At 41.9% G+C, this 13,180-nt stretch overlaps 1 protein-coding gene across 1 annotated transcript; it reads left to right on the top strand.

Annotated features, from left to right (window-relative positions):
* The first annotated feature begins 979 nt into the window (after nucleotides 1-979).
* On the top strand, nucleotides 980-11,328 carry LOC130222327 (gastrula zinc finger protein XlCGF57.1-like). Its single transcript, XM_056454908.1, has 2 exons — nucleotides 980-1,124; nucleotides 9,546-11,328. The coding sequence occupies exons 1-2, from the start codon at nucleotides 1,040-1,042 to the stop codon at nucleotides 10,967-10,969; spliced, it is 1,509 nt and encodes a 502-aa protein (XP_056310883.1). The 5' UTR covers nucleotides 980-1,039; the 3' UTR covers nucleotides 10,970-11,328.
* Nucleotides 11,329-13,180: the final 1,852 nt, after the last annotated feature.

The raw sequence follows: 13,180 nt of genomic DNA, 5'->3' as shown, positions 1-13,180 counted from the left end.
GATGTGTGAATGTAATAACAACCAGCAGACTGTAGAACATGTGTTAATGCACTGCCCAACATGTCACACAGAAAGAAATAGATTATTCACACAGTTACAGGAAAAACAAGTGGAACCTAACATAGAGAATTTTTTTTTTTTTTTTTTTTGTGTGCATATATATATATATATATATATATATATATATATATATATATTGTAGCGCTTTGTTTCATTATAAGAATTACATGGGTTGGTTAACTCCTTAATCACACTCCATCCAGATGGTAGCGGTAATGCTCCAAAAGCTAGTTGCCAACCGCCAAAAAACACAAGAAGAGTAAGAAGTGGAAAAAAAGGAAAAAAAAAAAAAAAAGACTTTTATTCTGGCGTGGCGTGTGACGTCATAATCCTGCACCGCTCCCGCGTTGTGATTCAACTGGAGAAAGGTTTGTTTTGAAGTGTTTACACTTATAAAGCGATTGATTAAAGTTTCATTTTTTTTATTCAGTGGTAAATAATGTACCCGCTGTTGACAATATTATTTTAACCCTTTATGCAGCGTAGTACTCTTTTACTCACAGTGATGAGGGCTATTGTTTGAATAAAGATAGGATAACCTTTTTGTCCCAGAGAGGGAATTTGTCTTGTGCAAAGAGCTACAACATTTCTGTAAGCAGACAATAAAGTAAATAAAACAAACTAAACAATAAAGAAACAACATACCTAAAAATTACAGAGATGTGTGTAATAAGTGTTTTAATAAAGGTTTAATTTATTAAATAGCATAATGTCTATGTTAAACAGCATAAAGTAAACATCACTATATATAAGAAATGGAGTACTAGTTTTAATTAGCTCGTTTGTGGCTATTGTTTCTTACTCGGACTTACCTGATTTCTTTTTGTCAATTACTCTCATATAAAGAAACTGTTGAAGCAAGTGTTGAAGAGAAGTTATTTTGTTTCTGTTCATTGTTTTATTCATTTAAACAGAATAAAGGGTCCAAACACAGAGAAAAACTCCTGCTGAAGCGACTGATCTCCACACTGTTATAAAGATGGCGTTTATTAAAGTGGAGAGTGAAGACCTGAAGATTGAAGAAACATTCACAGTCAAACAGGAAGATCTGCAGGAACAAACAGGTTGATTTTCATTCTCAAAGACCAACTCAGTCATTTGATCCTCATTCAGATATATTTTAATAATAAGAATACTAAATTAAATCCATCTTGCAGCCCTGAGTGTGCTGCCTAGTTCTCCTAAATGCACATAAGCACTCAGGAGCTATGTTTCCATCCAAAAAGGCAAATGAACTTTATGCGCAAAACTGGATTATCGCATAAAAGACGTGCAAATAAAGCAGCGTTTCCATTCGAAGAGTCAAAGTAAACAAAATCGTCACTTCCTGATTAACTGGCGCCAAATATCAACAGTTAAAATGGAATTTGCTGCGATAAGAGAAGCTGCCTCAATCTTTTCTTCATCTAATAAAGGACTTGCGCCTCAAAAGGCAATCCTGACACACAGTGAAGAGCGGTGGCGTTTGAAGGTGTCAGATGCGGAGCACAGACGCTCTTGATTCTGGAGGTCACTAATAATATAATAACACTAATACTTAAACGGTAAGGTGTTTTAGAATGACCAAAACAACAGTTCAGATGGTTCTACAGTGTGCTCAGCCTGCTGATTTGTCCATTTACACACATTTTTATCATCACATGATCTCTTATAACAAAATCACATGACCTTTTTTAATGCGTATACTGAAATTTGTTCAGTAAAAGTGTTTCCATCGTGATTTATGCTCATCTTTTCTTATCTAATAAAAAGTTTATCCTACTCAGTTATGCGCATAAGTTTTTTATGTGCATTTTCAAAATTTATGCACAGCATGACGTTTCCATCAACCGTTTTTTTATGTGCATATGCAAAATAAGTGGATGGAAAGAGCCATTGAAAGACAGGAATGAGTTTCTTTCGTCACTTGTTCTCATGTCTTTAGTTTTTCTTTTATGTATTATTAGTCTCCCATTTTCTCTACCTTCTTAAGGTTATTGCTTTTCTTGTTCTCCTACTGTTTGTAAAGCGTCCTTGAGCACTGACGCTATAAAAAAATAAAAATAAATAAATTAAATAAAGTTTAACTGAGCTGACGATATTTGATCTACAGTATTCTCATAGAAGATATCTGCTATTACAGTGATGTTGGCTTAGTACTTTCCATTTGCATATGTCACGTTTATTACAATTTTTTTTTCATCAACTTCTTTATGAGTTTAAACTTGTTTCTAGTAGTTGTTACTAGTTCTCACAGATAGTACCTGTGTTAGAATTACATCATTATTATAATAACTAATTACCAGGGATATTGTTTTTAAACAGGGTTTCTGTGGGGTCTTAAAATGTCTTAAATTCCAAAATCAAAATTTTAGGTCATAAAAAGTCTTAAATTTACTGAAATATTGTGTTGTAGGTCTTAAATCTTTTTTCAAACAAGTCTTCATTACCTTTGTTCATGTTTTGCTACCCAATCTGGCCAAAACCCATACAATCACCAACAATCCATCTCAATAAAACTTTTAACTTTTATTCAAAAAGGTCATTTTAACTGTATCATAATAGTTTAATTATTTTCCTTACTGTTATGAAGCGGACAGGAGACAGAGGTAAGGAAACGTTAGGGTGTTTATTAAATGACAACAAGGAGCACATGAAGGATAGCCAGGAGGATCAGGAATGATGTTGGGGTCTTTTCCTCCGTGGCTGGGTAACAGGAATACACGAGGATGGACAGCACACACCAGATACAGCTGACAGAGGATGACACAGACTTGGAAGGACTGGAAGACAGGACGATTCGGGAGGACCAGGAAGACTAGGAGGAATACAAAGAGAACAGGTAAGTAAATCGTTTGTTTTAGCTGAGGATGACTACGCTGAGTGGTCGCTCAGTTGTCCGCTTTCGTCGAGACGAGCCCGGACAATGAGCGACTGGAGTGCTGTGCTTTTATCTGGTGCTCGTGAATGTGATGCAGCTGTGTGCTCATTAGAAGTCAGGTGATGGTGATCTTCGTGAGTGGGGGTCGTGAGAGCCTGACCAATCCATGACAGTACCCCCCTCCCCAGGGCCCGCTCCTGAGGGCCGACACCTCCGACGCCGTGGTGGTCTCCCTCTGCCTCTAGGCGCTGGGAACTCAGGGTGGCTCTCATGAAACTCCACCATGAGACTAGGATCGAGAATATCAGCTCTGGGAACCCATGTCCTTTCTTCGGGGCCGTACCCTTCCCAGTCCACCAGGTACTCCAACTGGCCACCACGACGTCGGGAACGCAAGATCTCCTTCACTGCGTAGACGGCTCCTTCTTCTAGGAGCAGTGGAGGAGGGGGTTCCTCTTCGTGGTCAGGCTCTGTGGAGGGAAGAACAGGATCGTGATAGGGTTTCAGGAGTGATACGTGGAATGTAGGGTGAATACGGTAGTGAGAGGGTAATTGTAGTTTGTAGGTGACGGGGTTAACCTGTTCCACGATGGTGAAGGGACCAACAAATCGGGGACTTAACTTGCGAGAGGGCAGTCGCATGCGTATGTCCCGGGTGGATAGCCACACCTTTTGTCCGGGTGTGTATCTGGGTTCTTCAGACCTTCTCCTATCGGCGGTTACCTTGCTTCGACGGACTGCCCTCTGCAGATGTTGATGAGCCTCGTCCCAGACTCTCTCGCTCTCCCGGAACCAGTGATCCACTGCGGGGACATCAGATGGTTCGCCATCCCAGGGAAAGAGCGGTGGTTGGAAGCCCAGGACGCACTGGAATGGCGTGAGTCCGGTGGAGGGTTGCCGCAGTGAATTTTGGGCATATTCTGCCCAGCCCAAATACTGGCTCCAGGAGTTCTGATGACCACTGCAGAAGGTCCTCAGGAACCGTCCCACCTCCTGAATCTTCCTCTCTGTCTGCCCGTTGGTTTGGGGATGATATCCAGAAGAGAGGCTGACGGCCACACCTAGGAGCTTGAAGAAGGCTTTCCATAGACGTGAGATGAACTGTGGACCTCTGTCCGACACAATATCTTCTGGAATACCAAATGACCTGAAGACTTGATTAAAGATATTGTCGGCAGTTTCAAAGGCTGTGGGAAGACCTTTCAGAGGGATTAGTTTGACAAACTTTGAGAATCTATCTACTATGACTAGAATACAGGTATTACCTTCTGACGAAGGGAGGTCAGTGATAAAGTCCACTCCTAGGTGTGACCAGGGACGGTTCGGAATCGGCAAGGGATGGAGCTTTCCAGCGGGTAGATGACGTGGGCTCTTGGATTGGGCACAGTCCTTACAGCCCTGAACATATTGCCTCACATCCCTTGCCATGTTTGGCCACCAAAATCGTTGGGATACTAGCGAGAGAGTATTGTTGATCCCTGGATGTCCAGTGCCTAGCGAGGTATGTAAGGAGTGGATCAGATCTACCCGGTGTTCAGGTGGTATGAACTGCCGATGAGGAGGGCATCCCGGCGGAGCAGGGGCTTCCGGAGTGGCAACGACTGGAGGAGCGTTCCAGGTGATCGGACAAATGGAGATGTGTTCGGGAAGAATCTTCGTTGGGAGTTCTTCATGATCGTGATGCTCGTGTAAACGAGAGAGAGCGTCTGCTCTTAGATTCTTGGGTCCTGGACGATAGGAAATGGAGAAATCAAAACGTGAGAAGAAAAGTGACCATCTGGCTTGACGTGGACATAGTCTCTTGGCCTCTTTGATGTATTGGAGGTTTTTGTGATCTGTGATCACCTGGAACGGATGTTTGGCTCCCTCCAACCAGTGACGCCACTCCTCCAAGGCTAGCTTGATTGCTAGAAGCTCCCTGTCTCCTATGCTGTAATTCTGCTCCGCCGGGCTCAACTTCCGAGAGAAATAGGCACAGGGATGCAGTCGGGGCGGTGTATCATGATGTTGAGATAATACTGCCCCGACGCCGGTGGTGGATGCGTCCACTTCCACCACGAAAGGAAGATTTGGGTCAGGATGAGTCAGGAGTGGGGCCCTTGTGAACTCCTTCTTAAGAAGGCGGAAGGCTGCGGCTGCTTCTTTGGTCCACTCCAGTCCTTTGGGTTTACCCTTGAGGAGATTAGTGAGAGGTGATGTAATCCTGCTGTAGTCCTTGATAAACCGTCTATAAAAGTTAGCAAACCCAAGAAACCTCTGGAGCTCCTTAATGGAAGTGGGTTCTGACCAGGATAGAACAGCCTCAATTTTCTTCCCATCCATACGTATACCGGTTTGGTCAATGATGTATCCCAAGAAATGAATCGACTTCTGGTGGAATGAGCATTTCTCCGCTTTGAGGTAGAGGTGATGTTCTCTCAATGTGTGTAGGACCTCCGCAACGTGTTGGCGATGTTCGGCCTCACTCCGGGAGTAAATGAGGATGTCATCTATGTACACTATTACACAGTGGTGAAGAAACTCCCGGAGGACTTCATGAATGAAGTTTTGGAATACGGAGGGGGCGTTGACCAGACCGTAAGGCATGACCTCATATTCATAGTGGCCAGTAGGGGTCACGAATGCTGTCTTCCATTGGTCCCCCTCACGTATTCTTATCAGATTATACGCGCTGCGGAGGTCCAATTTAGTGAAGACTTTAGCTTCTCGGAGCTGTTCCAAAGCGGCTGGTACCAGAGGAAGGGGATATCGGTATTTTACTGTACCGTTATTTAGGACCCTGTAGTCGATGCATGGACGCAGCCCTCCGTCCTTCTTGGCCACAAAGAAGAAGCTTGAGGCGGCTGGTGATTTTGAGTGACGTATGTACCCCTGACTCAGAGCTTCCCTTATGTAATCTTCCATTGCCTGATTCTCTGGAAGCGAGAGCGGGTAGATCCTACCTCTTGGCAACTGGGCATCTGGAACTAGGTCGATCGCGCAGTCCCATGGCCGATGCGGCGGTAGCTGGGAAGCTCTCTTGGGGCAGAAGACATCATGAAAGGAGCTGTACTCCTTAGGAATGTGGATAGACTGCTTCTCAGGAGGGCTCTCGACCGATGTTGCAAACAAAGAAATGGGGTTCCGACCTTGAAGAGGGAGATTTGGAAAACAGGCAGGTGTACATCCAGATCCCCATTTCTTTATCTCTCCTGTGCCCCAAGAGATGATGGGATCGTGCTTCACCAGCCACGGGCGCCCTAGAATGATGTCCATATTTGCACCCTCCAGAACCAGAAATTGAATCCTCTCTTGATGTAACAACCCCACTTGAAGAAGGATGTCTTCGCATTGTCGATGGATACGGGTCGAAGATCGAGTGCACTGGGTTATCGGTTGTATCTGGTATATATGCGAGGACGCCTCAGTACGGAGGTGGAGTTGACGACAGAGGGATTGGGAGATGAAGTTCCCTGCTGACCCGGAGTCGATGAGGGCTGTGACAAGGAGAGAAATAGAGGCAGTAGTTATTTGTACGGTGGTAGTAAGTGGTTTACATTGTTCAATATTCGTACTGAATACACTCACTGAAGTCCGAATGGGACGAAGGGGACACTCCATACGGGTGTGTCCACTGACACCGCAGTATAGACACAGACCCCGGGTCAGCCTCCTCTGTCGTTCCGCTGATGTCAGTCTTCCAGACTCTATTATCATGGGTTCTGGTTCTGGAGAGGCTGTTGACTCAGGCGATTGGAGGAGTGCAGACGAGGGGGTGATGGTGTCCTGTTGATAGGAACGGAGACGATCGGAACATCGGAGAGAATGTTGGATGAATCTCTCCAGACCCATTGTATCATCTAATGTGGCCAGTTGGATTCGGAGAGTGGGTTCCAAGCCGAGCCGGTACGTGGTCAACAACGATCTCTCATTCCATCCACTTGCAGCTGCTAGAGTGCGAAACCGGAGAGCATATTCCTGTGTAGATAGAGTACCTTGCTTTAGATGATACAGCTGCTCTCCAGCGGCTACTTCCCCATCAGAACGTCCAAACACCTCTTTGAAATACTCCGTGAAGGTAGTGATGGAATTCATGACCGGCCCGGCTTGGTTCCAGATCGTCTCAGCCCATTTAAGTGCAGGTCCAGAGAGTAGAGATACGATGTAGGCGATCTTCGACTTATCTGTGGGATATAGAGAAGGTTGCATTTCGAATATGAGGGAACATTGTAACAGAAAACCATTGCACTCCCCCGCTCCGCCTGAGTAGGGCGCTGGTCGGGCCATGGGACTGGAAGGAAGGGCCGAAGAAGAAACTGTGGAGGCGGAAGTGCTCGGTGCTGGTGGTGCGTTGGAAAGTGGAGCTGGTGGCTGTAGAATCCGCTTCAACTGGTCCACCAGCTCTTGAAGGTGATCGGGGGTGCTCATGTTGTCGTCGTTAATGGTCCGGGCTTCTGTTATGAAGCGGACAGGAGACAGAGGTAAGGAAACGTTAGGGTGTTTATTAAATGACAACAAGGAGCACATGAAGGATAGCCAGGAGGATCAGGAATGATGTTGGGGTCTTTTCCTCCGTGGCTGGGTAACAGGAATACACGAGGATGGACAGCACACACCAGATACAGCTGACAGAGGATGACACAGACTTGGAAGGACTGGAAGACAGGACGATTCGGGAGGACCAGGAAGACTAGGAGGAATACAAAGAGAACAGGTAAGTAAATCGTTTGTTTTAGCTGAGGATGACTACGCTGAGTGGTCGCTCAGTTGTCCGCTTTCGTCGAGACGAGCCCGGACAATGAGCGACTGGAGTGCTGTGCTTTTATCTGGTGCTCGTGAATGTGATGCAGCTGTGTGCTCATTAGAAGTCAGGTGATGGTGATCTTCGTGAGTGGGGGTCGTGAGAGCCTGACCAATCCATGACACTTACAAGAACATTAGTTTAAACGTGCTCTATGTATTTACTGCTGAAGACATCGACTTGGACAGATTGTTGTGCATAGATTTAGTTTATTATATTTTTAAAACTTTTAAAGCATTTGTTTATTTTTATTATTTTTCAAAAGAAAGTTTAGTTTGGAAAAAAGTGTGTGGATACAAGTAGAGCTTGCTTATTTTTACACAATATTTAAGATCTTTTGCTAAGAAATATCTAAAAACAATAAATTAATTAATAAAAAAAAAAAATATATATATATATATATATATATATATATATATATATACTTTTTTTAAATTCATTTATTATTGTGTTATTAAATGAATTAAATTATATTATTTTTTGATAGAGCAATTAAAAATCTTTTCCATCTGGGCCATTTGAAAAATTCCTTAGCCTTTAGCCCTTTATGAGTCTAACATTTCTGTTCTAAAGAAATCTGTGTTTTTGAAACCAATGAAGACAGCAGAAGTCAATGATTCATTTGAATTATTCAGCCTAACATGTTTACTGCTCCAACATACTTAAAAAATTTCTCAAATGAAAATATATTGTGTTTAAAGGTAAAAAAAAAAAAGTGTTTGTTTTTTACCCAGACATTTAAAGAATATATTTTAGAGCAGTAATCACAGTACCGTGAAACCGTGATATTTTTATTCAAGGTTATCATACTGTCAGGATCTTATATTGGCCCATGCCTAAAGATGCTTGATGTTGCAAAGTCATATTTTCTAATTGTATTGTTTTTCTTTGAATGTGTAGTCATGAAGACACTTGTTTAAGTAGCCTGTTTCTGAAAGAGAGGTAACTTTAACTCGGAGTCAGTCACCGTGGTCACTTACTCTGTGAAACTAACTTGGTCAGTAGCAGGTTTTATTCTCTAAACTCTTGAGTTTCTGTCAGTCTCCTCCACTTTTTTAAAGATGAAGCAGTATTTCTCGCTTAGCCTTACATTTCCAGCCATCTATTTTTATGTGCATTTTGGATAGGCTATGAGCATAAAAAATTGGTTGATGGAAACGTCATGAAGCACATAACTTTTGAAATATAGGCATAAAAACATGCGCATAACTGAAAAGGACAAACCTTTTATTCGATAAGAGAAGATAAACTTACGTAAACTACGCAACCACTTTTACTGAACAAATTCCAGTATGTGTGTTAAAAAAGGTTTGTTATAAGAGATCATATGATGATGGAAATGTGTGTGAATGCACAAACCAGCAGGCTGAGCACACTGTAAACCATCTGAAATGTTGTTTTGGTCATTCTAAAAGGTCTGAACCGTTTCAGTATTAATGTTATTATATTATTAATTGCCTCCAGAGTGTCTGTTCTCTGCGTCTCAGGGCTTCAAACGTCACCACGTGTTCATTGTGTGTTGGCATTGTCCTCTGAGGTGAAAGTCATTTATTAAACAAAGAAAAGATTCATGTAGCTTCTTCTAATCAGGAAGTGACGATTTTGTTCTCATTGATTCATTGGATGGAAACGCTGCTTTATTTGCACATCTTTTATGTGATAATCCAGTTTTGCACAATAAAAAAGACTTAGCTTACTGTGTTCCACAATAAAGGAAATGTTTAAAACCACATGACAGAGAGTAAATGGTATTGGTAAATGGTCATTTTAATATTTGGGTAAAAACATCCATTTCTTGCTTGTCACTTTGAGCCTTCATACTAAAGTTAACTTTTTTTTTTTTAGACCTGATGGTACTGAAAGAAGAGACTTATCAAGAGAATGAAATAGAAGAGAAACAGCAGAAACCCCAAAAAATAATGACTGATGAAAAACCTACACTGACTAAAAAGACTTCATCACACGGAAGACCTCGGAAATCCAAATCTGGGTGTAATTTTAGCTGTAAACAGTGTAGAAAGAGTTTCAGTCAAAAGTCAAGCCTTGATGTTCACATGAAAGTTCACACTAGGAAGAAACCTTGCACTTGCAAACAGTGTGGAAAAAGCTTCAGTAGTACAGGAAACTTAACCGTGCACATGAGAATTCACACTGGGGAGAGGCCGTACATGTGCCAACAGTGTGGAAAAAGCTTCTATCATGCTGGAAACTTGGCAGAGCACATGAGAATTCATACCGGAGAGAAGCCTTACTCTTGCCCTCAGTGTGGAAAGAGTTTTAAGCAAAATGGCACCTTTAAAGTCCACATGAGAATTCACACTAGGGAGCAACCTTACAGCTGCGAACAGTGTGGAAAGAGTTTTGGTCAAATACAAGACTTTAAAACCCACATGAGAATTCACACCGGAGAGAAGCCTTTCAGCTGTAAACAGTGTGGAAAGAGTTTCAGAAAAAAGCCAAACCTTAATGTTCACATGAGAGTTCACACTAGGGAGAAACCTTACACCTGCGAACAGTGTGGAAAGAGTTTTAGTCAAAAACAAAGCTTTAAAACCCACATGAGAATTCACACTGGAGAGAGGCCGTTTACATGCCAACAGTGTGGAAAAAACTTCCATAATTCAGGAAACTTTGCAATGCACATGAGAATTCACACTGGAGAAAGGCCGTACACATGCCAACAGTGTGGAAAAAGCTTCTATAATGCAAGAAGCCTTGCACTGCACATGAGAATTCACACTGGAGAGAAGCCTTTCAGCTGTAAACATTGTAGAAAGAGTTTCAATCTAAAGCAGAACCTGAATGTTCACATGAGAGTTCACACTAGGGAGAAACCTTACACCTGTGAACAGTGTGGAAAGAGTTTTGGTCAAAAACACGACCTTGAGATCCACATGAGGATTCACACTGGAGAGAAACCTTACACATGCACAGAGTGTGGTAAAAGTTTCAGATGTAAAAACACACTCAAATACCACACGATAACTCACACCGGAGAGAAGCCGTTTGCATGTGCTCAGTGTGGAAAGAGCTTCACAACCAAAGGTAGCCTTAAGAACCACATGGATGGTCACACTGGAACCATAGAGTTCACATGTGATCAGTGTGGAAAGAGTCTCACACGCAAAGACTCCTTTAACAAACACATGAAGACTCACTCAGATGAGGATCGTTTTAGATGCAGTGAGTGTGGAAAGGGCTTTAAACATAAAAGAAGCCTCAGCACTCACCTGAAGCTTCACAATGGAGAGCAGCGTCCTCAAAAATGAGGCCTTGTCCACACAAACACAGGTATATTCAAAATGGCAGCTTGTTCATGTAGTTTAGCTGTTCATTCATGTGAAGTTTATTTATAAACTATTTTCGTTTTCCCTGGGTTCCCATATTTCCTCCCACAGTCCAAAACACACGAGCTAAGTAAACTGAACATTCTAAATTGGCACCATACTCGAGCTCTTAGTAAGCCGTATATCTCTCTTTAGCCATTCCTATATGTGTCATTAGAACAGAAACAAATCTGGGGAGTTCATCGAGATCTACCTGAGCACAAACTGCCCTCTCACCCTGCTTACGAGAGGGAGCCCAGGCCTTGAGGATATTATAAGCTTAGGGCTCTCTCCCGGGACAGCATGCCAAAAAAAATGTAAACTCTTGAATACATATCTGATACTGATAATGAAACCCTTTAAACACCTGAAGATGTAAACTCAATAGCTGAAGAGGGGAGAAGATTTTGACAACTGTTTTGTAGTGTAGATCAGGGCTCAGCCCAGTACCAGGTTGTAAGAGTTGCTACCGGGCTACAAGAATGCAAAATAACTCTATATGTTGATAGATTGTGTGGCTTGTTTCACATGCAAACAAGTATTTGCATCTGAAAAGGTGTGAACCATATGGCCTACAGGAACTCAAAAGTTGTGACCAAACCACAGCAGTTGGGTAATCTCCAAGGGGTTACATCCTTTGTTACAAAGTAGAGTCTCGCAGGCAGTACTTTGGATTAAGTTACTTGAAGACCGACGACTTCAGAGGATCTGCACTATTCCTTGTCTATAATAAAGTCTTCTTTTCATAAGAACTTTGGTCAGCTTACTTATTTGATGTATTAGAGTCATATATACATTGGTAAGCCACCCAAGAATGTTTAAGCCAAATACAGCAAAATCTGACAATGTTTTTCAACTTTATTATGAACCGATATCCCTATTTGTGCTCATTGCACACACTGTAAAAACTGCAGGGTTCTACACAATTCTTTCATGTTCTCACAACACAAATTTAATTTAACTTAACACTTAACAAATTTATGTGCATTGAACATAAAAAAATTAAGTTGTCCCAATGATATTTCAAGAATCGTGTTATTTCAGCTCATTTTAATTAGGTAGTTTGAACAAGTAAAAAATACATACATATTTTTGAGTGCCCTTGCAAATAGTTTATTAATTTACCAATCAAATGGTCAGCTCTGAACAGAATTAGAACGATTAGGGAGGAGAAAATGTTTGAGGAGATACAGGGAACACTGTTCTACACCCTTACATTGTGTTTTTGATCATTCACATTGTCTAATTGCGTAAACAAACACTTATTTACCTCCAATTTTGGGCTTTTGTCTACAATATCAGAAAACTTGTTGGCGAATGAAAGTCTGCCTAAACTCGTGCAGTGTGAATTCGCCATAAGGCAATGACAGTGACCGACCAATGCAGACTCCCTAAAGCCCTGTTCAGACTACACAATGCCATTTGCCATTACGACAGATCAGATTTGTGTCAGGTTATGAGATTTTGACTTGATCAAATCTTGATGTGTTGTGGGTAACAAATGAAGACTTTGGTTACAAAACACAACACATTTATTTGATGGACTAATTTGAGAAAAGAAACAAGTTTTCTTTCCGTAGACAACTGGCTGCCTTTAAAGATACGTTCATGTGAAAACTCCCACATTACTACAAATAAATCAGTGTATGGGAAACCCAGTGTCGCTATTGTGAATGAGAACATGAGTGATTTGTTAGCTTACATGCTAATTTCAGTACTCAACAGACTACTGAAGGACTGCAGCTATCTGTTCATTCAAATTATTATTAATATGCAATACATATTGTACTGATCATGTGCACTTAACGGTAATATATTAGTGCTGGGCCGTTATCGGCGTTAATAACGGCTGCGTTAATGCGAGACTCTTATCACACGATAAAAAAATTATCGCCGTTAATCTATTCTCAAAGTTATGTTGGGAGCTGGGTCTATACTATGCAAGCTATGATGTATTAGCGCAGATGTAATCCTGGCCGAATTGCACTGTAGGTGGCAAGAATGAGTCTACGAACCTGTGTGTATTCCTACTGTGAAATTACCACCTCAAAAATGTGACATGCTAACATGGATGTGGCTACGAAGCCTCCGGGTTTGCTTCAGGGAAAATTTATTTTTAAGAAGCTTCCCAATGGAAACCTGGACAAAACTAAG

Source organism: Danio aesculapii, chromosome 4 (genome assembly GCF_903798145.1).
Source record: "Danio aesculapii chromosome 4, fDanAes4.1, whole genome shotgun sequence".
Lineage (NCBI taxonomy): Eukaryota > Metazoa > Chordata > Actinopteri > Cypriniformes > Danionidae > Danio > Danio aesculapii.
The sequence above is the reverse complement of the archived record's forward strand: the minus strand, read 5'-3'. Positions and strand labels throughout refer to the sequence as shown.

What these genes read in the sequence shown, in the direction of transcription:
- LOC130222327 (XM_056454908.1), top strand. Translation starts at nt 1,040, where the DNA reads ATGGCGTTTATTAAAGTGGAGAGTGAAGACCTGAAGATTGAAGAAACA. An exon ending in AGATCTGCAGGAACAAACAG is followed by an intron (nt 1,125 to 9,545) that starts GTTGATTTTCAT and finishes TTTTTTTTTTAG; the next exon opens with ACCTGATGGTACTGAAAGAA.